The sequence below is a fragment of the Pagrus pagrus genome (assembly GCF_965226575.1).
Source record: "Pagrus pagrus genome assembly, chromosome: 20".
NCBI classification, from domain to species: Eukaryota; Metazoa; Chordata; class Actinopteri; order Spariformes; family Sparidae; genus Pagrus; species Pagrus pagrus.
The window spans coordinates 1113890-1141582 of record NC_140207.1 but is presented as its reverse complement, the minus strand read 5'-3'; the positions used below and the strand labels follow the sequence as shown (position 1 = coordinate 1141582).

Here is a 27693-nt window from a genome sequence, read left to right as displayed (position 1 = left end):
CGTCAGACAGTTTCCAGGCTGGAGGACAGACTGAAGTGACGGATGTTTGTTGAGTATAAAAGGCGTCTCTTACCTTCATGACATGTTAAAGGTTTGTGCTTTATCTTCTCTAAATTATGGCACTCAGTAGAGCGCCTACCTCCGCCAAGGCCCCGTATAAACCCACCTAGAACTGCTCACCATGTTTTAAACTCACTGGTCACTCATAGGAACCAGCCACCTCATGATGCCTGATTGTTTTCATCATCGACACGTTATTCTCGACGAAGTTAAAGAAAACACCACAAAGTTGTGAAACACTTCCTGGATCAGTCCGTTAATCTGGATCAGCACCAAGTCCATCCAAGTCTGGTGGAAATCTGCTGGTAGTTTTTGTTGAACCCAACTGAACGAGCGACCGCGTTTAAATCACACTGCTGGATGTTTTTAAGGGCAATCTACAAGATGCACGAAGTGGATGAACGGATCCTCATTTTTAAAGTTCCTGCTCAAATCTTGACTCATCTGTGCTGACGATCCTCTGAATGAAGTTTGGTGCTTCTGCAGCTTTAAAGAGTCAGATTGAAGCGCTTGTCAACGTTTCATGTTGCTAAAGCAGGTAACAAAACCTACCTGTCGCCCTCATGAGGCCGAGTTCACACCGTCAGTCGATGGAGCTCCGGTCAAGACAAACGAAGGTGACGAGGAGCTTGTTGTGTTTCAGGTGTGAGATTAACGAGGTTTGAATGAGTGAGTGTGAAGATGAAACAACAGATATTCTTGAAAGTAAATTCATCAGTTCATCATTCAAAACAGTTAATGAGTCCTGGAGCTGTAACAATGATCACATGAGGGAAATGAACAGATTGAAGCTGGTTTCAAACATCATAATTTAATTCTAGTTGAGCTACAGCACAGTCTACACAACAACTTCACTGGTTCATGCAGTAACAACATCTACAGTAAATCAGGCCGGACTCCCTCCGACGTCACCGTCAGAGGAGATGTGACCTCAGAGCGGCGACGCTTCAGGAACCTCCCAGTTTATTCATCTACTCCTTCTACCACGAGAAAACAACCAACACGGACACGTCGTACCATCGTTACAAATCAAATAGAAAAAGAAGAAACTCGACCCCAAAAAAACAAACGTCTTTAAATTATCATCAGCTCGTTAAAACACAGAAACACATTGGAGTCCAGTCCAATCTGGAATGGCTGAAAATGAATCAATAACAGAACAACAACCTGTACATGTCGGCGTGGACCTTTCTTTTTTTAAGCAGTAGAAAAAACAGCATTTTGGTTTTCAGGTGCGTCTCATCGTAACAAACACAAAGTCAAACAAACGGTCGGAGTTTTTAACCTGCGAGATGAAACAGAAAACGAGCCGACACCCAGGAGGCCTCAGTGGTCCCTGATAGTCCTGCGGTCTGGTTCAGAGCGCCCCCTGGAGCGTCACGGCCTCAACCACACGCAGGACGCTACCTGCTCCAACCTTTCATAGGTCAGCTCACACGTGTGCTGATAAAAGTTATAAAACAAAGGAAATGTCGTTAAAGTTGAATCTTTGTTTCATGAACAACTAAATATTAAACTCTGGTGTTGAACCGCTGCTGCAGCCGACAGTTAAATCCCACAGAAGTTATCAGAAGTTATCACCTCGGAAAATCTCACAAATATCCAGAAGGAGCGTCGACCTCCTCATTCATGTGAGTGACGGGAGATTTATCCTCTAAAATGTTTCTCTAATATTTTAAAGATGATACGTCGAAGCACGAGGAGAATAAAGTCGTAACTTTAGTCTCTGTGTTCTTTAGTTTTATGTTTGTAATATTCTGTCTTTGTTCTTGAAACATTTTGATTTTATCATGATTTATGACTTTTCTCATTAAATTACGTCTCTTCTCTAATTTCCCTCTCGAAATTTTAACGTGATGTCTTATTTTCTTGAAAAAAGACTTTATCCTCATCATTTTTTAGACTTTTCTCAATTAATTACAACTTTTTTAACCTTTAACATTTTCCTTCTAAACTTATGATTTTATTCTTAAAATATTACGTCTATATTCTCAATTTTCAGTTTTGTTTTCCCTCATTGTGGCCCAAATACTTTGTAGTAGAATCTAATCAGTCCCATCTCATGAGCTTCATGAGCTTCATGAGCTTCATGAAGGTGACTTTAGTTTTGTGGATCTTTATGAAACATCCAGCTCGATGGTTTACAAAGTGAAATATCTCGGTTCCATAAACCCGGCGGTATTTAAATGTCGACGCTCAGCAGGTTCAATAGTTTTTACTTCCATGATCCGGACCTTTACGTCACATAAACAGGGTTAAATATCTGTCAATATTCCTTTAAAGTAAAACAAAACAAAACCAGCATCGATCTTGTCTCACAGGGTTCAAACCAACGAGACAATCTGTGTGTTTGCAGTTTGTGTGGACGGTCCAACATGAGAATACAATCAGATAAATAAAGTTTCCTTCCGGAGTCTGTTTTCAGAGTCTGAGAGGACGGCAGCATCACGACAAACACGACGTCTCAAATCCTCTGCAGACGGCGAAGAGACGGAAAAACAACATGGAGGAGAAAATCTGAAAAATAAGGCCCCTGAAGAAATCCAAAAATTATTTTAAAAAAGGGGAAAAAAAGAGGCACCAAAAAGTCGAGATATCAAAAATCAGTCTGTCTGTGGTACGAAAAATTTAGACTTTTCATAAAAACATGAGAAGAAGAGGAGGCGGAGCTACATCATCCTGGAGGACGTTCCTGACGGGAAGTGGCCGAGGTGCTGCTTCTGTCTCCGGCCTCGCTTCGTCTTGTTGCACCGCCTGCGGGACACGACAGGAAGTACACGTCAGCGACACGACGACAGCACTGCTGCTGTTACATGTGGTGTGAGCGGGCGTGGTGCGAGTACCTGGTGAAGCACATGACCACGGCCACGATGACGGCGATCTGAACGGCTCCGATGATGGCGGCGATGAGGACGTAGTGCAGCTTCTGACCGCTGGGCACCACGTACAGGATGTTAAAGTCCAGCAGCTGGTCGCACTGCGGACCGCCGTACGCCGCCTCACACCTGAGACACACACACGCACACACACAAGCTCATCAACATGTTTCACTGAGCCGCAACCCACCATTACGTTTTAAAAACTTTCTAAATGTTTTGGTCACTGTTGACACAGACACACACACACACACACACACACACACACACACACACACACACACACTGACACACTGACACACAGACAGACACACACACACACACAGACACACACACACACACACACACACACACACACAGACAGACAGGCAGACGTTACCTGCAGGTTGCCAGGTTGTGTCTCATCTCACAGTCTCCGTGTGCACAGAACTGGGCGTAGTCGTCAGGACAGGGGGCGGGGCTGTCCACAAAGCCCTCCCCCTCACCAGGTTTGGACACAGCTGAAAGAAAGAAAGAAGGTAAAACTCTGGTTTCTGATTGGCTGAGAGGCAGAGCGTTGGACTGCAGGGGGCGGTCTTACCGTAGATGTCTGGTTTGGTCTTGATGCTGTCGTCCTTCCTACTTTTATCTGAAACCACAGAAGAAGAAGACGTGTTTGTTTCCATGTGTGTTTATGATTTAAATGAGCTCCGGACATTTTGTTTAGCGCCACCGTCAGGACGAACTGTAAGTCTTCACATCATCATCATCATCATCATCCATTAATGTGATGTGGACAGACAGTAGAGAAACAGGTCAGCCACACACACACACACACACACACACACACACACACACCCTTCTTGCTTCAGGGCGATGCCTCGTCAGCAGAAATGTCCTAATGAACTAATGATGGCGGAGACGTTTCTCTCTCTCGCTCTCTTAAACACTCGGACCTGAGACGCTTCAGAACCGACATCCTTTCTACAGAACCTGAACTGATCCGAGAAACACGGCACGAGAAAATAAAGCTCTGTATTTAAACCCGGGTGAACACGCTGACTTCTGCCACACAAAGTGATGACGCCGGGTTTAAATTTAGATTCTTACGCTTGTTTGTTCGGCTGCTAGCTGAAGCCACGATGCTAACATTTAGCTTTGTTACTACATATCCATTGATACGTTTCTGATCAATATTCATCCTCAGAGCTGTAGAAACAGCTGAAGGCCTGTTTGACTCGTGATCTCCTCGTGGACTCACATCACTGTTATTGATTTTTCTCTCAGGGAGGATGAAAGTGATCAGAGCTCCACAGACGAGACCAGAGAGAGAAGAAGAAGAAGAAGAGTCGACCACAGAGGAGAGACAGAAGCACCAACGAAGAAGAAGAGGAGGAGGAGGAGGAGGAGGAGGAGGAGGAGGAGGCAGGAAACGACAGAACAAAGAGGAAGATGAGAAATGAAGAGCAGGAGGTCGTCGTGGTAACATGTGAGCAGCTGGTCGTTCAGTCAGCCGTGTGTGTGTGTGTGTGTGTGTGTGTGTGTGTGTGTGTGTGTGTGTGTATCGGGGTCATGGCATCATTTAATATAGATGAGCTGAAACAGTCTCCTCACATCCTCCATCTTCTCCTTTTATTCTTCATCCCTTCTTTCCTCATCGACCTCTTCCTCCACATATTATATCCTCCTCTTCCTCCTCCTCGTCTGTCCTCTCCTCCTCCTCCTTCTTTCTTTTTATGCCTTTCCTCCACCCTTTCTTTCTTTTTCCTTACTCCTCACCTCCTCTCCTTTATTTCACTTCTTTTCTTAATTTTCTAGAATCTCCTCTCTCCTTCTCCTCTTCCTCCTCCTCGTCCATCCTCTACTCCATTTCCTCTTCCTCTCCTCATTCCTTATCTCCTCCTCTCTTCCTCTTCTCTCCTTGTCCTCCTCCATCTCACCTCCTTTTCTTTTTTTTCTATCATCTCTCCTCTACTTCCTCCATCTCTCCTCTTCCTCCCCCTCTCGCCCTCGACGCTCGCTGACATCACTCAGGTGTGTTTGTGTTGTGTCTCCTGGTTACCTTGGCAACGGCCCACGTGTTTGATGTCGATCTTCAGCTGTTTGAGACACGACGCCTCTCGGACGTGACACGGCGTTTCGTAGGTGACGCCGTCGCTGCCGCACACCGGGTTGTCGTTGTGGCCGTTACACACGATGTTACACATGCAGCTGGACACACACACACACACACACACACACACACACGTTAACACTCTTATTTGTGTGACAGTTATCAGTTAAATTCCTGACAAGTCTGATGTGAATTAGACTTTTATTTTGAAGGATACACTTTTTACTCCTTACATGTATATATATTTTACACTTTATGCATGTGTGTGTGTCTGTGTCTGTGTGTGTGTGTGTGTGTGTGTCTCTGTGTGTGTGTCTGTATCTGTGTGTGTGTGTGTGTCTGTGTTTGTGTGTGTGTTTGTGTGTCAGTGCATGTGTGTGTGTGTGTGTGTGTGTGTGTGTGTGTGTGTGTGTGTGTGTGTGTGTGTGTGTACTCACAGCACGTCCTCTGAGTCTTCGTCACACTCGGCTCCAAACTTGCAGTTTCCACATTTCGAGGCCTTTTTACCGCGACCAGAACCTTCATCGTCTGCACGGACACAAACATCACGACAACATTTATTATTATTATTATTATTATTATTATTGTTGTTGTTGTTGGTAGTCGGGGTCTAAATGTTGTGTTTAAAAGCCACAAATGAAGTCATTTACCTCCGTCTCCAGATCCTGAGCCGCCGTCTGACAGAAACACAGAGACGTTATGATGTTAAACCAGATTAAAAACTCTGAAATCTGCAGAAACTGTCCACCAGCCCGACGTGTGTGTGTGTGTGTGTGCGTGTGTGTGTGTGTGTGTGTGTGTGTGTTACCGTGGTAACAGGGGCCCTCTGACAGGATGCTGATGGCTCTCTGTTTCTTGCAGGCGGCTCTCCTCAGGAAACACTCGTTCTGGTACGTGTCTCCGTTCGAGCCGCACACGGGGACGTACTTCTTATGACACTGAGACACAGTGAATTCATGGTGATTAACAAGATGTCACTTCATCCACACTGTGATGATTTCAGCTGCAGACTAAACAACCGAGCTAACGGTCCAGATACACCGACTGTCGCGTCGCCTCACGTCGTGTCTCGACCAAAAAGCTGCACATTGAACGCACCACAAAGTGCGATCTGCGCCTGCATGAGAGGACGATGACGCAGCGTTTCTTCACACCTCTCTCACTGATAAAGTCACTTCACCACCCAACAACTCGGGCCACGGACCTTCACCACTGGCCGACCGTCGGCCCGGTGTGTCGGGGCGCTACGAACGCTTTAAACGGAGCATCTCGGTCCAAAACAAGCCAAAGACAGATTTTATAGCAGATAAGCTTTTGTTAAAGCTCGAGTCTGGAACGACGTTAGCATTAGCATTAGCTAACAACAGCAATGTTGTGATGTGGATGCAGTGGTAGCAGAGAGTGAAACATCGATAACACTTGTAACACGTGTGGTATTTTACAGTAATTTCTCCTGAAGGATCAGAAGGTCGATCAGAGCTCAGAGTGACTCAGGTTCAGTCTCTCAGTGTGATGTGAGATGACATCACCACAACAACAACAACAGCAGTCAGAACAGTGTGTGTGTGTGTGTGTGTGTGTGTGTGTGTGTGTGTGTGTGTGTGCGTGACTCACGTGGAACTGGCACACACACTTGATGTCGGCTCCGTTCTCGCGGCAGGTTCCTCCGAAGCGACACGTGCCGGCGTCACACACACGCAGGTCGCTCTTCTTCTCCGACAGATCTGGGAAATGAAAAACAACAAAAACACGTTGATTATTGTTGATTCAGGTGTTTCTCATTAAGAATCATAATCAAGTCGTGATGTCACAATGTTTAAACTGAAGCCGAGCCTGATGGGGACGAGGTCCTGTCATGATTCATCTTCTGAGGACACCGACAGGACTCAAACCACCAACACGTCGTATTACTTCCTCTTGTGATACGTTATCGATACACCGGAGACAAATATCGATATTTTCATCGAGAGAGTGAACACGGCTGATTTTAACTTTCATCACGACTTAAAACATTGTTTTGCTGTAAATAAGAGACGGATGAGAAGAAGAAAACGTGCATTCATGTTTATTTTTTGTCAGAGTAACACCAGCGTCCATGTTGGATTACACAAAGCCTCCTGGAGGGATTATAATCCCAAACAACGGCTCATCGTGCTGCAGGTCAGACATTAATCACAGCGTTTCCTCCGGTCGTCAGAGGAGCGCTCGCTGAATCGAACCCGAGAAGAAACTCTTCGGTTACGACAGTGTTAATCACGTTTACGCTCCGAAACTCTGAACAGGTTTTTTGCGTCCGTCAAAGGCTGTAAAATCTGCTGTCAGTTACTTTCTATTTAATCATTTTTTGTTGTTGCTTCACATTAATTTCAACAACACATTCAAATCCAAACCTCGAAGTTAAACAAGATTCTATATTTTTTGTTGACTTTTATTTTGAAGTAGACTCGTCACAGGAAATGCGATGTGTTCAGTTAGCACCGCTGCGTCTACAGAGCGGAGCAGCGGCCATTTTCTGTATTTGTACATGCTGCTGTTTGTTTTCAGTATGAAATTAACAGGTGGCTAATTCTTACAGACTGCACCTTTAATGAACCAACACACAGACCACATGAAACACTGTGGGAAACACACACACACACACACACACACACACACACACACACTCTGTTATCCAGGGTAGTAATTTCCTGATGGCAGCTGATTGGTCGGCAGCCCCGCGGGCTAGCCAATTAGAGCTAGTAATTACAGGGGTCGTGACCCCGGCCTCCCCTGTCATTAGTGAATACCTCAGTGTGCTGAGCCAACCAGAACAACCTGCTGACACACAGAACCTGATGAGGGGGTGGACAAAATAACAGAAACACCGTGTTCCCAGGGTCGGACTCATCGCTGCTGAACGAGACGCTTCAACTGGAGACGATCCGACAGAAGGGACGCAAATTCAAGCAGCTTCTTTAATTGATACAATCGATCAGTTAATTAGTTAATGATTAATGAAACACATCGAAGTCTGACTACACACTTTAATCTGTTCTCTTTAGACTCCTGTAACTCTTCACTCAGTCCTCATCAGCTCGACTTCAACTCGTCTCTAAATGTTGTTAATCACACACAGAGCTCCGGGTGGTCCGGCACCTGCGCACACAACAGAACTACTGAGCCCATATTCTGCTGGTCGTCCTCGCCGCTCATCTGATCACAGCCTGTTATCTGTTCCCCCACGTCTCAGATCCAGAGCTGATCTGCTTCTGGCACCAGAACTTTGGGTCAGACCTCCATCAGTCTGTCAGACCTTCAGAGTCTGAACAGCTGAAACTCATTTCTACAGGTGAGCGTTTCTTTGATGCTCGCAGCGTCGCCTCCGTTCACAGCGTGTTTGTGTTGAACGTGTCTGTACGGATCTACGCTGGTTTCACTCTGTAACTGTGCGTTTTAAAAAGTGCTTTACAAATACAGTTATTATAATTATAATAACACATGAAATATGTCGGACTTGTTCCGTTAAAAACAGTTTTAACCTGGACATGACAGATGTCGGCTCCATCAGGAGGTTAAACAACAGATGAAGTTACACAAACGATCAACTTAAAAACACAAAATATTGATTTCATTTTAAGTGCAGCCTCGTCTGTCTCTGCCCGACAACATCCGACTCACACTGACGCGACTACCTGGATGAAGTGCACTAATATCAGTTTACGTGACAAGATTTTTACTTTTTAAACTACAAATGACTTGAATTTGATTATTATTATTTTTATTTTTTAATATATTTAATAAGCAAGTATTTGTAATTTGTAATAAAATATGTTTTGAAGTATTTATGCTCGATTAAACTCTTAACAGTGATTCATCTGTAAGTGATGAATCACTAACTGTTAATAGAAGAGTGGAACAGTCCTTTAAACCTCCATCATCAGTCTGCAGACACACAAACCTCCACCTGACACACAAGTCACAGCTCTTCAACAATCTCTGGTCGCTATAGTTACTAACGTCTCATCTGACAGCCATTGGTTGCATCACCGGCCAATTACGGCTTGTTTACAGTCGGACAGGTCTGCAGAGAGCCGTCATGGAGGCTCGGTGGGAGTTAAAGCTTCAGTCTGAACACAGCGACACACAACACAACCTGAGCCACGCCTGGAGCTGCTGACTGGTTCAACACTGTGTGTTGGGACGTGAGTGCAGAGCTAAAAGTCTGACGAGATGAATTATTAACATTAACACTGTTCATCCATCACAGCTGGCGGCCTGGTTCTGCTCGGTACCACCACAGCTGTTACCTGTTGCTCGTCTCGATCCGCACAGTGCTATCGAAGCGTCACCGCTAACAAAGCAGCTCCGCTAATTCAGCTACAAACAGGTTTCATTTCCTGTAACTTCTTCAAAATAAGTCATTTAGAAGCTTTTATTTTGAAGCAGCCTCACAGGAAACGTTGTGTTTTCAGCAGCAGGAACTGAACATGACCCGGCTGAAGGTGAACACATGAAACAGTGAAACTCAGCAGATGTGTGAAACAAACAGGACGAGAGAAACTAAAGAGGTTCAGCCAGAAGCTGCAGACGTGCTGAGAGCTGAACACCGACTTTAAAACCTCTTTCTCTCTGTGCACAGACGTGAGGTCAGTATCGATGTTTGTTCCGGGTCGGCTGCAGTCGAGATGTCACCGCCCGGCTCGGCTCGGCTCGTCGCAGTAAAACTGGTGATGGGAAAGCAAATCGGCTCAGTTTGACTCGTGCTGGTGGGAAACGGTATGAAGGGATGTTGTGGGTGCAGCTGCCTCTCCTGGTAAACTCAAAGCTCTTTCAGCTCCGTTGTGTTCGAGTCTCTGCGTCTGAACCAGAACTGACTCAAGAGTTTCACATCAGCCTCGGTCAGTCGCTCTGACACAACCTCCGGTCCATCAAACCTCTCCGAGCGGCTCCCAGTGTGAGAAAGTTCAGGAAGCGATCCGGTCACTGATTCAAACCTCCGATGAGTCGGTGACCTGTGACGCTGCTGCACAACGTCGTCTCACAGTCGGGTCAGAAGTAAAGAACCAACGCGAGACTGTGAAGCCGTCACAGGTTTGATTCTGATGACTGAAATGTTCAGTTTATCTGAAGCAGCGAGGCGACTGCAGCTGATCTGAGGCCTCAGACTGACGGAGACGATCACTGAGGCGAACACTGACTAACCTCTCTCTCTCTCTCTCTGTGTCTCTATGTCGCTCGCCCTCTCTCGCTCGACCGACTTCATTATCTCTGCTTGTTTTCCTCTTTTCATCCTCGACAGGAAGAAGTGAAGTCCTGACTTTAAACTGTTCTCGCGCTCGTCACACATTCAGTCCTCACATCCACATTACTGAAGATATTTGGATCGATATCGAGGAGTTTGTTCAGAAATAGACTTGATTTTGATTTTGTCGTCCAGTCCGAGCGTTGATGAGGAGTTAGAGGACATTTTAATGTCTCCTGTCCAACAGTCCACTCGTTAGCGTCCTCTGTGACTTTAATGAATTATTTCCTAAAGAGCCAACGATACAGGACGCACAGCAACAACTAGAGCCACAGAAACACAAGATTTTACATTTTATCCTGATAATGTCACTAAAACATCCAGGAGTCACTTTAACTTTACATTTTGTTTGGAGACAAATATTTTATAGCTTCACAGAGAGAACAAACATCTTTGTTCAGTGAAAAACATTCAAATAATCTTTATAAGTAATCATCGATCATCAGGTCGCAGACGCAGCGAGACGAGACAAAGACGTAAAAGACGTGAACAGACAGAGAGGGAGGCTGAATGGGGAGAAAAGGCGTGTTAGTGTCTCGTATCTGCAGAGAGTTTCTTATTTTCTCTCTTTGTTGCTGCTCGGGACGCTTTACCAACCCAACATGTGGCTATTTGACGTCCTGGGAATGAGACTCAACTATCAACTATCTTTGTGGTGCGTTCAGGAACAGCTGGGACAAATCTTACTGACTCTACCTTTAACTTTAATAGTCTTTGAATTATATTAATATGACGTGAGCTTCAGTTAGCTTTGACCACAAATGTCCTTCAGAGGGAGACTTTTTACTCTGATACTCTGAGTACATGTCAGAGCCTGTACTCGATTACTTTGACTGGAGTAAAGAAGCTGTACTTCTACTTTCACCAGAGTCTGTTTCTGTAAAGATCTTCATCCACTGAAACATCAAGAAAACACTTCGATCTCTCTCAGATCACAAACATCGAATCTGCCAGTGTGCTGCTCTCTCACACACACACACACACACACACACACACACACACACACACACACACACACACACACACACACACACTGTTCATTGTTCTCATTAACACATTTCTCTGTTTCAGACGTCTGAACGAGCTGGAGACTCGAACACAGACAGACGGTTCCTGATTCAAAGACTTCAGATCTTCTGGAAATAGAAATCAAACATTTCTTCCTTCAGATCCTAAAAAACAAACTCTCAGTCAGACTGAAGAACGTCAGTGTTTCCTGATCAGCGAGGTATTTTAGTGCCAGACTTCTAGATTTAGATCAGAGATGATAAAAAGAAAAAGATGGGTGATGGAAGAGGTTTAAAACTAAATCTGTCTAAATCTGCTGTTGTTTCATGTTTCAGACTCAAACCAACAGCGTGTCGACACGTCTGACTCCTGCTGAAGGTTTAATAATCTCCTCACTGCAGTGAACGAACAGGAGCGTTTGTTAATCCACATTTAAACTCTTCTTCTTCTGCTCTGAAGACTAATTCATCATTTTGATCAAGAAAAGGATTAATTAAAATATATATATGAATTTAAATATTTTTGGATTCATTTGGTTTCTGTTTCCTGGGATTTCTGAATTTTTGTGGTTTTTCAATGAACAATTAAATTTAATTTCTGAAATAACTAATTACTTTTTCTCTAATTGTTTATGAAATGTCTAAAATTGTGGGAAAATGTTTTAAAAAATGTATTTCTGATGTGAAATGATCCTCCTCTAATCAGAGTCATGTCAAAATAAAAGCATTATGAGTTGTTTTTTACGACTTCCTGCCGCCCTAACTTGATAAATTACTTAGCTCCTAAAATAGTTTTAAATTGTTTTTAAATTCTGCTCGAAAATTTCCTTTCAGCTCTGATTTCTACACGTTTGGTTGTTTAATCTGCAACAAAACATCACATTTAACTCCTCATCTCGCTCTGTGGACTGAGGTTTATCTGGATCGAACCAGGTCGACGGATTATTACAGATGAAGACGACTGATAATTGATCGTTGGGACTGATATTCATGAGCAGTAAAAATAATAAATCTAGGTGAAGGTAGCACATTTTTAAAATAATTTATTTTAACTGCACTCTGACAGAAAATCACAGATACTATGAACCTGATAATCAGAGTCCCTACACACCAGAGGTGACTGAAAAGACAAACCAAGACTGTTTTGTTGAGTTTGATTTAGTTTCTGAGTTTTAAGTCTGAATTCTGACTGTTTTCTCAGAAATGAGGAGACGGGCCGGGCCGGGGGCTAGCTGGTTAGCATGCTAACTCCAGTAGACGTCTCAGACGTCAACACTGTTCAGTTTTAATGTCTTTAACTAAAACTCAGGTCGTATTCTACAGATTGCTCCTTTAAAACTCGTCTGTCTTGTATCATGATATCAATATATACGGTGTGTTTGGCACCGACCGGTCTCTGGGAGTCACCGACTCAACATCCTGCAAGTTAAATAAGACGATTTGAAGCAGTCGCCCTCCTGCAGCTTCATCTGCTCTGAGACTGAAGAGACGGTTCTGCTGGTGGGATAGAAACCATCAGGCTGACTGAAGTTTACCAGTGAATCTGGTTCCAGTTTGATGTTTGATCCATACATCTGTACACACACACACACACACACACACACACACACACACACACAGTCTGTGGGTACTCCTTCATTAAACCTCGCCCTGTTCCTCCGCCCTGTAATTAACCCCGAAATAGAGCCCAGCTAAAGTGAGGAGTGGTCAACACACACACACACACACACACACACACACACACACACACACACACAGATCTGATCTGTACAGGTGCTGTCTCTGTTGTCATGACGACGGCTCTGATCTGATGGAGGGTATCAATCACTCTGTTATCCTTGGGGAGGGACACTGTGGTCGTCATGACAACAGAGACACAGCAGAGGGGGTCAAACACATAAAGATGACTGTGACCTCTGACCTCCACCCCCCCCACCTGAAGGTGAACTGAACAGCACGGCGGCCTCTCACCTGGGCAGTCGGCGGCCTTCCCGGGGCCGCAGTCCGCACTGCTGCCGCCTCCTCCGCGGGGGAACGAGCTGAGGACGGCGGGGAGGAGCAGCAGGAGCAGCAGGCAGCAGGAGCAGGAGGACCGGCACGCTGGAGCCATGATGGAGGCAGGGAGGAGGTGTGGACAGGGTGTGTGACAGAGCAACACAAAGACACGGAGGAGAGGAGGGACGGGATGGAGAGACAGACACTGATTGTGTCCTTCAGGAGACAAAAACCCTCCGCAGACTGGAGCGGACCGAAGCAGCTTCAGGTCCGACGGTTGTCCATGAGGGTCCGCACAGTCCCGCAGCTCCTCAGGAGGAGTCCTTCATCCAGACCCGCACAGAAAACGGCTGAAAACACGACGAGCAGCCGGGAGGAGCTGCTACCCGAAGCCCCGGATAACAAAGCAGAGCAGGGCCTGGGGCTCCACACACACACACACACACACACACACACTCACACCGACCCCCACACCTCCACCTCCCCCTGAAAGCAGTCTGCTCACAGCCCGGACTCAGCCTCCATCCCCCAGCCCCGCTGCCTCGCTCTCAAACCGGCGGGGAGAACCGCGGATCGCCGCGGAGAGAAACAAAGATCCAGGTGGAGATCCGAGCGGGCTTCAGCAGCATCCAGGCCGAAGAGGAGCGAGTGTGCGCCGCGGTGGATGCTCGGGTGGATGCGGTAGGTCGCTCGGTCGGACCGGGACTTTTTTTTTTTTTTTTTTGTCCTCCTGTTCTTCACATCAACAAAGACCGAGACCACGTGACCTGCAGGAGGCCACGCCCACAGGGAGAGGGGGGTCGAGGGGGGAGACAGAGAGAGGGGGGGAGAGGGAGGGGGAGAGAGAGGGGGGAGAGAGAGAGAGAGAGAGAGAGAGGGAGGGGGGGAGAGAGGGGGGAGACAGAGAGAGGGGGGAGAGAGAGAGAGGGGGAGAGGGGGAGAGAGAGAGAGAGGGGAGAGACAGAGAGGGAGAGAGAGGGGGGGGAGAGGGGGGGAGAGAGGGGGAGACAGAGAGAGGGGGGGAGAGAGGAGAGGGAGAGGGAGGGAGAGAGGGGGGAGAGGGAGGGGGAGAGAGAGGGAGAGAGAGAGAGAGGGAGAGAGAGAGAGAGAGGGAGAGAGAGAGAGAGAGGGGGGAGAGACAGAGAGGGGAGGGAGAGAGAAAGGGGGGAGAGAGAGGGGGAGAGAGAGAGGGAGAGGGGGGAGAGAGAGAGGGGGGAGGGAGAGGGGAGATAGAGGGAGGGGGGGAGAGAGGAGAGATAGAGGGAGGGGGAGAGGGGGAGAGGGGGAGAGATAGAGGGAGGAGGGGAGAGGGGGAGAGAGAGAGGAGATAGAGGGAGAGAGAGAGAGATAGAGGGAGGGGGAGAGGGGGAGAGAGAGAGAAAGGGGGGAGAGAGAGAGGAGATAGAGGGAGAGAGAGAGAGATAGAGGGGGGGGAGAGGGGGGAGAGAGAGGAGAGATAGAGGGAGGGGGAGAGACAGAGAGAGAGAGAAAGGGGGGAGAGAGAGAAAGGGGGGAGAGAGAGAGGGAGAGGGGGGAGAGACAGAGAGGGGAGGGAGAGAGAAAGGGGGGAGAGAGAGGGGGAGAGAGAGAGGGAGAGGGGGGAGAGAGAGAGAGGGAGAGAGAGGGAGGGGGAGAGGGGGGAGAGATAGGGGGAGGGGGGGAGGGGGGGAGACACTATGAGCTGCTGTCAGTAACTTTAATCACAGTAACAGTTTGTGTTCATTGAGCTCATCAGCTGTGAAGGAGCAGAACTGGACCGGGTCAGTTTCTGGATCGGTCTCAAACAAACACCTGAAAATCACCTGAGACTTCATTTTGATATATTTTATAATAAAACAACAGATTATTAAACCGTGTCAGCAGAACTGTGTAGTTTTAATGAGGAGATGTTAATGAGATCTTCAGTTAAACTCTTTGTTTTCATGACTGAACAAACACACTGACCTTAAAGGACAACACAGTTCATACTTTGTTTACATGTGGCGGACCCTGCCACCTCTCTGGCTTCAGTGTTCTGGGACCTTATTTTCCTCTGAGAGCAGCTTGTTGATTCACTGATGGAGACAGTTTGTGTTATCACCTCATTAATGTTGATTAATATTAGATCGTCCAGATTTCGCTCCATGTCTGGCAAAGTGATAAAGTCAGAGTTTTCTATGCAGCTGACAGACGTCGATGTTTTCAAACAGACATGACACATGTACGTTTAGATTCAGTGTGACGTCCACCTCCTGATGATGTCATCACCTCTGATGTCCACGCACAATAAACGTCCATAAAACCACTTAGAAGTCAGAGATAAACACAGGTCAGAACTCCCCTGAGAATCTTCACGTTTTTAAGTTTCCTTCAGTATCGCAGTAATCCAGTGACAGTTGTCTGTACATGTATGAGTTCACTGCAAACAGGAGCTGCTCACAGTTAATTCAGCACAAAATAAAAGAAACAGATTTAAATTTAAATCTGTCATTTCATCAATTGTTTTATCTGCAGTGATGAGATGAGTCACCAGGGGGCAGAATAGAGCTGTTGAGCCTCCACACACTCAATGCCACAAACCATTTAGCCCTGAAATTTCCCAGAATTCCCAGGATTTCTTCACTGAAACATTCCTTAACTTAAGTAAAATACATTTATTTACATTTACATTACATACATTTACAGTCGCCTCCCTGCTGCGTCCACTGATGGTGACGAAGGTCCTGGAGCTGCAGGTCTGACATCATCAGCTCAGGTTTCATTGAGGTTTAATTGGGACATTTACAGACAGTTCATTAGATGACCTCAAAGTAATGAACTCTCCGGGGGCGGACATTTTGTAAGAACATCCCATAGACTGTATATAAGTATACACACTGTATATAAGTACACAGACTGTGTGTGTATTGTGTACAGTGTGTATATGAATAGTGTGGAGACAAACACAACAAACCATCGAGCTGAACTGAACTTGTCTCATTTCCACTTTTAATTAGATTCAAACACATAAAATGTTATAAACACATTGAAGCCAGATGTGTGTGTGTGTGTGTGTGTGTGTGTGTGTAACATCAGGAGCTTAATGTAAACTGTTCTTGTCCTGAGTGTGTGTGTTGCTGACGGGCTGCAGCCAGCAGGGGGCGCTGCCTGCCTGCAGAACAGAGGGAGGAGAAACTGTGACCTGCTCCTTTAATGTTGCCGCTGGTGGAGGTGGAGCTCAGCTTAATAACTTTATTTAACTCTGACAAAGAAAGAAATAACAATAAAAATGTCTTATGATTATATTTTGTATTATTTGGATCTTTTTTTCGTGCACGAAGTGAATAAAAGAGAAAACATTCACAAGTTAACGTGCACGGTGGGATGATAAACAAAAACCTGCGGGCTCATAGAAGGACCCTGATATTAAAGACAGCTGTACGCAGCTTCATCATTAGCACATGCATGTAGTGAAGTAGACGTAGAAGGGAACATAAACGCTCACAGTCGAGTTGGAGTTTGTGCAAACAGATGAGTGACGACTGAGTGGAGGGCAGTGGATCCGTCCCTGTGGATCTGTTGGTTCTGAAAGCAGACTGATGAGGGTCCAGACTGGCGGCCATGTTGTCTCTGATGTGAGAACCAGTTTCTCAAAGCAGTTCATCAGGATGGAGGTGAAGCCTCCTGATGAAGACAACGTCCCTGCCAGTCTGGACCCTCACCAGTCTGCTCTCAGAACCATCAGAGCCACAGTGACAGATCCACTGCCCTCCACTTAGTCCTCATACTTATTTGCACCATGTTCTGTAAAGTACCTGAGCCCCTTTCAGTATGTTCGCTGATTTCTTGTCTTAAAGAACTGAAGTGTTAAAACACAATAAAGGAAACGTGGATTTGATTTTAATTTACATGATAAAGAACAGACAGTATCAGCCTGAGGACACAGTGTGTTTAATCCTCATCCTCAAATCAACGTGTTGTTAATCCATCTGGACTCATTAGTTCACTCTCTCCTCCTCCTCCTCCTCCTCCTCTCCTCCTCCTCCTCCTCCTCTCCTCCTCCTCCTCCTCTCCTCCTCCTCCTCCTCCTCTCCTCTCCTCCTCCTCTCCTCCTCCTCTTCCTCTCAGTGTCTTCAGGTTTATCTGTCCTTGAACTGAGCGTCGGATGAAGAGCAGCTCACAGGAAAGTGAGGCTGAGCAGCTGGTCGGGGAGAAGTTAAAGACTTTCTCCTGTAAATATTCACTCATTCAATATTAACGACTGACTTCATTCTTCATTTATGTTCCATTGTTTCTGATTTCTGCTCGTTCAGCAGACTTGATGTGCTTTTACTGAAAGAGTCTCCGTGTGACACGACGAAGGTCTTTATTTTTTCTTGTAATTAGTTTGAAATCACATCGTTTTCTCCAGGAAACAGTCTGAAACATGGCAGCCTGCAGCAGCAGCCGGGGGGGTTCATTGTTTTGTTTTCTACCTCTTTTTCAGTTCCTGTGTTTCTGGGCTCCTCTCCTCCCCCCGTCCATTATTTTCCACTGAAAGCTCTCAGTCGATTAACCTGATTCCACCTGCAAACACACGACAGGTAAAGCAGCTGAAACAGGAAGAACCGTCGTCTTTAATCCTGATTCAACAGAGCGGGCGAAGGAAGGTGACAACAACCAACACGGTCTGTTAAACATCACAATCCTGCGTCTGACACTGAGATTATGTTCTTTTAACACAACGAGGAAACTTTCACATTCAGTACAGATTTTATTTGTTTGCTCATATCATCCACAGAAGGGTTGATCACACTGACTGTGAAGGACGCTTCAGTCGATTGTCTGCTGGTTGGAAACAACGTGAAGCACTCTGATGTTCAGGAGGTTCATCCATGACGATGTGTGACTCCAGTCAGGAGTGAAGCGAAAGCAGGCGAAGGTCAAAGGACGCTCAGATTCAAGCAGTGCTAAAATCAAAATGAAATATAACTCCTCTCCTTTAATGGCCCCAAAAATGGCTTCTCACTGAGCAGAAACATCTCAGGAGACGTCCAGTGGAGAGCCAGGAGGATGTATAATGATGTAATATTGATAATATAAGGTTGGTTTACAGGTGAAACGTTCTGTTACTGCAGAAGAAAAGCTTCTTCTCCTTCGGTGGTTGTTATTACAGTTGTTACTCAGACAAAAATGGAAAATATAAAGTAATTTAACGACTTGTATCTTTAAGTAAATGTAGTTTATAGAAGTGTGACGTCCCAGTGGAGTGACCTGCTCACAACACCGAGGAAAAGTTCCCATGAAGCACACATTTACTGGATGCGGTGATGTCATCATCTGCTGTGTCGCTATTTTCTCAGACAGATTACACAGATAAGGTGTGTGTGTGTGTGTGTGTGTGTGTGTGTGTGTGTGTGTGTGTGTGTGTGTGTTGTGACATGTTGAGAAAGGCATGCTGAGACACTGAAACTGTCACATTGAGGGATTAATCAGGACGGGATCTGAGAAAACCCAACTGTGTGTGTGTGTGTGCGTGTGTGTGTGTGTGTGTGTGTGTGTGTTCTTTGTCTCAGGCCACGTTTACACAACGGTCCTGCTGAAAACGGTTTGGCTTTTCCTGTGCGTCCTGTTCAGACGACATCGTCAATCCTCGCCTACACAAATCTGCAAAAACGCCAGAAAACGCGATCAGGCGCAGTGTGCACGCCCGGCCAGTAGTTGGCGGTGTAACTTTGTAATCAAACACTTTGCGCCTGCACACAAACACTTTGATCTACAGAGCGATGAGCACGAACAGCTCAGCAGGTCACGTTACCATGTGACAGACGGCCACAACACAACAACACAACAGTAGTTCACTGTTTCCTGTAAACATCACAACTCGACTCATCTGAGAAACAAACACGTCAAAAAGAATAAACTGCTGATGAACATCAATATAAATCTGTCTGTTGTTCTTTGAATGAAGTAACGTTGATTCTGTCTACATGATGTTCTGTCAGAACCGGATCACGGTCACGGTTTGACCCACATCTGAACTGAGTCGGGGTGTTTCTGCCCGGCGACAGGCCGTCAGGTTTTATTAAGGACAAATGAGCGATTAAATCCATTAGGTTTGTTTTTCTGCCTCCGCAGATGCTTTGTTGGCGAGAAGCGAGCGGCTGCACACGGAGGATTTTAGGTAAACAGCAGAAAAAACACACAATGCAGAGGAGTTATTAATTATGGATGCAGAAACACGACACAGTGGGCGAAACCAGTGACCATGAAGACACATGTTGGACAAACAGAGAGACGTCTGAGGACACGATGTCCAGAGAAACCAAGAATAACTCACAGAAATACCTTAATGAAACAGTCTGACAACTTTAAACCAACTCGTCATCATCAAACCCACAATGACATCATTAAAAACACTTCACTGTTGAACCAGTTGAGTCAATATTTGTGTGAAAGTCCAGTCAGACGTCTGGTTTGTCTGCTGCTGACGGAGAAACAGGCAGCGTACGGAGAAACAGGCAGCGTACGGAGAAACAGGCAGCGTCCGGAGGACTGAAGCTGCCGACGTCCAGAGTTAATGAATAAATAAACATGAATATAACTGAAGGCATTCATTCATTTATAAAATGTGACATTAATGGATATTTCTGCTCTATGTTGCTTCCTTATTTATGTCTTTGTGCTGATTTAACTCTGTTGTTTCACAGTTTCAGTCGTTTATCGAGTCACATCCTATAAACTGAGGTGATGTTTTAAATATTTACATTTACGCCTAAAACTCAAAGTATTTTAATTACGTTTAAGTTTTCAAACTCATTTAATCACATAAGTTCAATGCAGCTTCTCACTTCTGACATGTTTCTGCATCACACATCCGTCTGCTGCGTATCGGTCCAGGATTGACTCCAGACTGTTTGTGATGTCACAAGTCCCCCTCATTGGCCCCGCCTCCAAACATTTGAAGAGATTCTCAGTTGGTTTCAGGAGGAACTCGACAGGTGGATTCCTACATGTTGTAGCTTTAATCAACAGACAGGTCTGATGACGTCGTCCTGCAGCGACCTGGACAAACTGATGAATCATTTCTAAGACAAACTGTGATCAGACAAAGTGTTCACGGTTCGTGTGTTCATGTGTTCACGGTTCATGTGTTCATGTGTTCACGGTTCATGTGTTCATGTGTTCATGTGCAGATTTCTCTCTCTGTTGTCTGACTTCTTATAATTCATGAAATAATCAGAGAACAAGCAGCTGAACATGAAACAAACAGCCTGAGCTCAGAGTCCTGACGTGTCAACAGACACACAGGTCCATGTTTGTCTGTGTGTGCGTGTGTGTGTGTGTGTGTGTGTGTGTGTGTGTGTGTGCGTCTGTGTGCCTGTGTGTGTGTGTGTGTGTGTGTGTCAGCCTTTGTCCTGTTTGCAGCTTCGTGTCATTTCTTCAGAGGTTTGACGGATCAGATTTCTATTAATCACATTCAGTGAAAATTAAACCTAAAGGTCAAACAGACGATGCTAATAACTGATGACGGACCGTAAGTGGTTCCCAACCTGCGGTTCAGACCCGACAGTGGCTCATTAAAGTACCAGAAGGGTCAGGAAGTCACTGACAGCGGAGGGAAGAAGAAGAAGAAGTTTGTCGCTGTGACAACATGTAATGTTTCCAACATGTGATCATTTATTATGAAGAAGAGTTTGAAGTCTTCAGCTCTCATTTTACTGGACGAGCAGAGGAAACACTACTTTACTTAAGGAGAAGTATCAGTACTGCACTATGAAGTACACTGTACTCATGTGCAGTACACTGTACTCATGCAGTACACTGTAGTCATGTGCAGTACACTGTACTCATGCAGTACACTGTACTCATGTGCAGTACACTGTACTCATGCAGTACACTGTAGTCATGTGCAGTACACTGTAGTCATGTGCAGTACACTGTACTCGTGTGCAGTACACTGTATTCATGTGCAGTACACTGTATTCATGTGCAGTACACTGTACTCGTGCAGTACTCAGACTGTTTCCTCTCTGGAGTTCAGCCTGACTTCACATCATCATGTTTCCTTTTCTCAGCACAAACTCAGCTGAAGTAAGAAGATTAAATCAAAATGTCTCATTAATCATTGGAAATATTAAGACAGCGAAGATCAAAGTTTACAAATGTTTCACTCGTTCACACAAACAGCCAGAAAAATAAAATAAAACTTAAACCTGGCTGCGACCGAGTTAATGAATCAGCTGCAGATGTTTTATTTGACTGATTGTTTCGTCAATAAAATGTAAAAAAGAAAGTTTCTCACTGAGTTTCTGACTTTTTTGATTAAAGTGTATTTAGTTGGAATATAGAATATATATAAATATACATGATTGTGTTAGTAACTGTAATATAATAAGTAGCCTCTTTATATATGTGTGTGTGTGTGTGTGTGTGTGTGTATTTGTGTATATATGTGTATATATATGAAGCGTCAGCAGCACAAAATATAAAAGCAGCATAAATAAACCATATTTATGTATATGGTTTATTTATGCTGCTTTTATTTTTTCATTTTCCTGAAGACAACACGATGAAGTTATATTATATTTAATGTTTGTTTATTAAATGTTTGTTGTATTTAATGTTGATTTATTTAATGTTTGTTATATTTAATGTTTGTTTATTTAATGTTTGTTGTATTTAATGTTGATTTATTTAATGTTTGTTTATTAAATGTTTGTTGTATTTAATGTTTGTTTATTTAATGTTTGTTTATTTAATGTTTGTTTATTAAATGTTTGTTGTATTTAATGTTTGTTAATTTAATGTTTGTTTATTCAATGTTTGTTGTATTTGGGTTCACAAAACAATAAGATTAAAATCAAACAACCGAAGTGAAAAAACTTTCAATATTCCAAAAAAATTAATTGATTTAATAAAGTGTCAATACAGCTGATTGAAACTGAATTAGAGGAGGAGGAAGAGGAGGAGGTGGTGGAGGAAGAGGAGGCGCTCACTCGTGCAGAGCCGCGTTGCTCCTCCGTCAGTCAGCTCCGACATTAGGACCCAGCAGCAGCCCTCAGTGTGTGTCCGTGTGTGTCGGTGTGTGTTGCTCTGCTGATGGAGGAAGTTTGTGTCCAGCAGAAGAAACTTTGAGGAGCTTCAGTCACTAACAGCTGCGGACATGAAGCCGTGTGGAGGAGGAGCGGCGCTGCTGCTGCTGCTGCTCGGCCGCTGCTGCTGCACCAGCCCCGGCAGGAGAGGTAGGACCGAGCCCGGGGAGGGAGCGAGGTGCGCGGGGAGGGAGCGAGGTGCCCGGGGAGGGAGCGTGTGTGTGCGGGTTGACAGCTCCGGGGCGGGAGCGCGTGTATGCGGGGAGGGAGCGTGTGTGTGCGGGGTGACAGGTCCCGAAGAAAGTGCGTGTCCGTGCGGGAGAGACGGTGCGTGAGTCCAGAAATGTACTAATCATTGAGCTGTGCTGATGAGGAAGTGATTGAGATGATAAATGATCAGTCGGTTTGAACACTGTCCATGTTGCTATAAACGCTTCACAGGATCACTGAGGTGATAAAATGTTCTCAGATATAAATGCAGTCAGATCATCATCAGAAATGTTGATTATAAATATCAGCTTGATATTATTTAGATATGATTCAGAGCAGAGGAGCTGCAGAGACGTGAGCAGTCATCACCAGAGTCAATAAATGAATCAGAATATTAATATTAATAATAATAAACACAGTAAATGAGCTGAACGTTTCTATAAACTCTCCTTCGTTCTGATATTATAAGAACATGAGATATTATTACTGTAAACAAACACTCCAGATTATATCATGAGGATATTAATTCATAAAGTCATTAACTGTGTTGAGGATGAGACGGTGAAGGTCTGAGCAGATAAACTGAACCACCATCAGATCAAAGTTCACTTCCTGCTGTTTGCTTTGTGTTTGAGCCAAATGTGAGCTGCTGTGTCCTGAGGAGAAGCAGAGCTCGACCGCAGGACCTGATCATATCTAAATATAATATATTAAATATGTTAAGTTCTGGAAAATCTTTGATTCATCTTCCACATACATCAAAAATCAGTTTGTGTTAACTGCTGTGTTTCCTCTGGAAGCTCCACACACATCTGCTCAGACAGCTTCTTCACTCCTTCACTGTTTTCATGACCTCTTGTTATCTCATCAGCATGTTATTATGATTATCTGTAGTTTTGTTTTGCCTCCATCTTCCTTGTGGTCGCCGTGGTGATCTGTTCTCTCTTTTAGCTTTAAATAAAGTTTAGACATGTTTTAAAAATGATTGAATTGAGCATCAGAAGAAAGTTTCATCTTCTTTAATCTTCTGATTGATTTCACGATGTATCGTCCAGTTTTCTAAATGTGACACTTCGCTGTGAAGCAGCCGACACGTCGACATGTTGACAAGTGAAACGTTTCTCTGTCCCAAACCCAAAGATGGCTCCCGGGTCGTTAATGAATAGATTACATTTGTGACTAATCGATTGTTTTGTGTGAGATATTCAGTTTACTATCAGATAAGTCAAAGAGAATCAGCTGTTTCTATCATCAATGAGTCGTTAAACCTCATGTAAAGACGTCAGCTGGTGCTTTAAAGGTGCAATACGTAGTTTTTGGGGAAGAGTAAAATAAACTGAATAAAAAAACTGCCCTTAAAGGACAACACAGTTTATACTGCTTGACTTTGTTTACATGTGGCGGACCCTGCCACCTCTCTAGCTACAAACAGTGTTCTGGGACCTTATTTTCCTGAGAACAGCTTGTTTATTCACTGATCGGTGCTGATCCAGCTGATCCATCAGATTCTGATCCGGAGCTGTTTACCCTCATTGTTCAGACAGAAACTGGACACTTGTGGCGCTTTTCCACCACCAGCACCTCACAGCCGGGCCGAGTCAAACTGAACCGGGCTGATTTGCAGTTCTACAGAGAGCTGAAGCCCCGCCCCTCAGGTTACTACATAGCGGAGGCCCCGCCCCTCAGGTTACTACAGAGCTGAAGTCCCGCCCCTTCCTGTTCCCTCATGGAGCTTATTGATCAGAGCTCGTCTGTAGTGATGAAGAGAGACAGATGATGTTTGTCAGTTTGTCTTCAGACTGTGACGTCATTATAAAGACGACACAGCCGACAGAGTCGTTAGTGACGTCGTCTCTAACTGAAACACTGTAGAGCTGCTCCTGTATATCAGCAGCTCACAGAACTGAACCAGAACCAGAACTGCAGTTGTCTATGAGGAGATTTATTGTGATGTTCATCTTGTTTACGAGCTGTTCTGAGCCCAGTTGGCTCCATGTTGGTGTTGGTCACCGTCTCTCCGGTGCAATAATCCAACAGTACATTTTGACCTGGCTGTATGTAACGTGTGCTCACACTGACGCTCTTCGTCTCTTCTGATCCTGCAACATACATGTTTTTACAGATGTTGTGTGGTTCTGAGCTGGTTTCACCTGCCGGGACAGAAAACAACAGAAACATTCACGCTGCAGAAACTGGAAGCAGATTCTCTTTTTTCGGGCGACGAAATCATTTTGTTTTGTCGGAATAATTTCTGGCAGATCGACACTGAGATAACTGATTGTCTGGTTTCTGGATTGTCTCGCTGAGCATTCTGGGAGTTGTGAGCGACGAGTGAAGGACGAGGTTTGAACGCATCTCCGACCAATCGGGTCGCTCGTCTGAGTGGAGTCTCCTGAAAAGAATGAACGAGTGAATGATGGAGGAAACGCTGAGCTCGGCTGTTCACGGTGTTATCAGTGTGTGTGTGTGTGTGTGTGTGTGTGTGTGTGTGTGTGTGTGTGTGTGTGTGTGTGTGTGTGTGTGTGTGTGTGTGTGTGTGTGTGTGTGTGTGTGTGTGTGTGTGTGTGTGCGTGCGTGCGTGCGTGCGTGCGTGCGTGCGTGCGTGCGTGCGTGCGTGCGTGCGTGTTAAGTAGAAACAGCTGACTGCTCTCTCTCTTTGTCTCGACAACAATTTGATTCTTCATGACTGACTGTTTGTGTGACTCTGTGTGTTGAACAGACTGTTGTTGTGTTGTCACGTCCTCCACAGACGGACAGACAGACGTGTCAGTGTGATGTCAGAGTTGATGGTTCAATTCCCCCCAAATCCACCAGCCAATCAGAGGCCAGGACTCTCTGGGGTCGTGTTGAAGTTAGTTTCGTTTGAATATTTCAGGAGTGCCTCAAATGGATTGTAGCGGTCACTGAGGACGATGTGAAGAGGTAGAGGAGCTCCTCAAAGTGGCTGCAGAGGTCCTTGAAGAGGTTCCAGGCGCCTGGAAACTTTTCCAGGTATCCTGGAGAAGGTTTCAGACATATTTGAATAGGTTAAACAAATTGAGGTTGTCCTTCAGGAGGTTGTAGACACTGGAGATCCTGAAAGAGATTCCAGGGCTCCTTGAGAAGGTTCAAGTGGTCCTTGAGTTGGTACAAGAGGTCTGTGAGGAGGTTCCGGAAATATTTAAGAGGTTCAAGTGGTCCTTAAGCAGGTTGTAGAGTTCCTTGAGGAAGTTGTATGAGTCAATTTGGAGGCTCCAGACTGATCTGAAGAACTTATAGAGGGCCTTGAATAGGTTACAAAGGTCCTTGAGAAGCTTAAAGTGGTTCTTGAGGATCCTAAGTGTGCGTCCGCAGGTTGTAGAGCTCCTTGAATAAGTTCCAGGGGCCCATTTGGAAATTGAACAGGTGGTCCCAGGTAGATTTGTGAAACTTTAAGAGGTCCTGAAGAAGAGAGCAGTTCTGGGAGTAGCTGACAAGGGTTGTAGAATTCCTTGAGGAGGATTAAGAGGTCCTTGAAGATTTTTCCAGAGGTCCTTGAGAAAGGCCCAGTGTTTTTGGTCCTACAGCATTTTCCAGAGATCCATGGAGAGGTTCCAACAGTGCTTGAGAAGGTCAAAGGAGTTTCCAGGGGTCCAATAAGATGTGACAGGGGTTCTGGTGGAGAGGTCACATGGATCTGAGGAGCTGTTCAAGGTCCTTAAGAGTTACTGTTGGTACCCTGCCAAGTTTTTACCCATAATGCTCGGTGTCAGACCCAGTTGTGTTCTGATTGGTCGACAGACTTCAGATCAGAGCAGCAGTCTGTTGGTTTCTTCACTTTAAAGCTGCAGGAAACAATCCGAGCGACTGTTGTGACTGCAGAGACGAGGCTGACCTTCAGTGTGTGTGTGTGTGTGTGTGTGTGTGTGTGTGTGCGTGTGTGTGTGTGTGTGTGTGCGCGTGTGTGCGTGTGTAATTCTGTGTGTGTGTCTCAGCCTCGTTCCTACTGAGTTTGACTTTTGGGAAAGACCTTGGCTGTGTGTGTGTAGTGTGTGTGTGTGTGTGTGTGTCTTTGTGTCTCTTTGTGTGTGTGTGTGTGTGTGTGTGTGTGTGTGTGTGTGTGTGTGTGTGTGTGTATGCGTGTCTTTGTGTCTCTTCATGTGTGTGTGTGTTTCTTTGAAAGCAGCTTAATGAAACATCGACAATAAAGACAACGCTGGAGGCTCGTGGTAACCGTGGCAACACTGTTAGCATACCGAGCCGAGCCGTATTGACTGAAAAACTATGAAAACAATCAGCCAGATTCAGGACAAACTGTGCTCACCGAGCTCGACGGGCCAACTGGGCCCAGAGAGCCGGACTGAAGGAGACATAAAGCCCGTGTTGCATCTGTTGGGGGTCATTTTTGTCCCTTTGTCGGTCCGACTGTGAGCTGAGCCTCGCCGCCCTGCAGCCACAGAGCCTCCTCAGGCAGCTTCAGATGATCTATCAACATGGAAATGTGTCAGGAGTCATCGTCTGCTCGCTGAGTGTTCGTGTCCTCCTCAGTCCTGCCCGACATACACATGAAGGACGCTTCTAGTACTTTTAAACCAGGGCGCTCTGTTTATGTATTTGGATGTCTAATTAGACCTGGTCCAGTAGATCAGCTGTTCATCCACTAAAAGTTCTTGTTAGTGCTTCTGACTGATCAGATTGTTATTGTTTGTCCAGGAGCAGCAGCTGCTTCACTCTCGACAAACCCACCAGACTCCATTGACAAAAACAGTAATTTTACAGTGTCGTAAAACAAAACTCAACAAAACCACCTTAGTTCCAACAAACCAACAATCTTGCTTTGATTGAAATAAACTGTTAGACCCACAATGTGGGATGTGTGATAAACACAGGGGCTCTCCATCAAAACAAAAGACATTGGTCGAGGGTGGAGGGGGCGGGGCCTGCTGGAGGAATAAACACCCGGAGTCACATCACATCAGAGATCCCAGATAACATTGAAATTAAAGACGTCTGTTTAGAAACTGAAATTATTCATCTGAATCTGCAACTTAATGAAAGTTAGCATAAAAATCTAATGAAGTAAAAAATAAACAGATGTGCAGATCCTGGAGGAATAAACACCTGGACTCTCATCAGGTTCTGATCCGGAGCCGTTTTTTTCCGACGGGAGGAGAGCTCAGAG

The 27693-nt window shown here is 45.2% G+C and overlaps 2 protein-coding genes and 2 long non-coding RNA genes across 4 annotated transcripts in view; 3 read left to right on the top strand and 1 right to left on the bottom strand.

Moving 5' to 3' along the window:
- Positions 1-851: 851 nt before the first annotated feature.
- Positions 852-14040, bottom strand: LOC311249213 (tomoregulin-1-like). The gene is made up of 10 exons (XM_084340085.1): positions 13288-14040; positions 6643-6752; positions 5837-5966; positions 5679-5705; positions 5466-5556; positions 4978-5126; positions 3517-3564; positions 3316-3436; positions 2904-3065; positions 852-2814 (listed from the first exon to the last, which is right to left on the bottom strand). The coding sequence occupies exons 1-10, from the start codon at positions 13424-13426 to the stop codon at positions 2730-2732; spliced, it is 1062 nt and encodes a 353-aa protein (XP_084196211.1). The 5' UTR covers positions 13427-14040; the 3' UTR covers positions 852-2729.
- On the top strand, positions 3596-11960 carry LOC311249238. The gene is made up of 4 exons (XR_014621141.1): positions 3596-3730; positions 4203-4404; positions 11381-11537; positions 11653-11960. It is a non-coding gene; the product is annotated as an uncharacterized lncRNA (long non-coding RNA).
- Positions 13906-18473, top strand: LOC311249237. The gene is made up of 4 exons (XR_014621140.1): positions 13906-13992; positions 17398-17501; positions 17756-17936; positions 18050-18473. It is a non-coding gene; the product is annotated as an uncharacterized lncRNA (long non-coding RNA).
- Positions 18474-22280: 3807 nt separating this feature from the next.
- Positions 22281-27693, top strand: part of LOC311249178 (melanoma receptor tyrosine-protein kinase-like) — a 33442-nt gene continuing 28029 nt past the window's right edge. Inside the window, exon 1 of the mRNA XM_084340009.1 lies at positions 22281-22493. Coding sequence (XP_084196135.1) covers positions 22415-22493 — 79 coding nt within the window. The 5' untranslated portion in view covers positions 22281-22414. The remainder of the gene's footprint in view (positions 22494-27693) is intronic.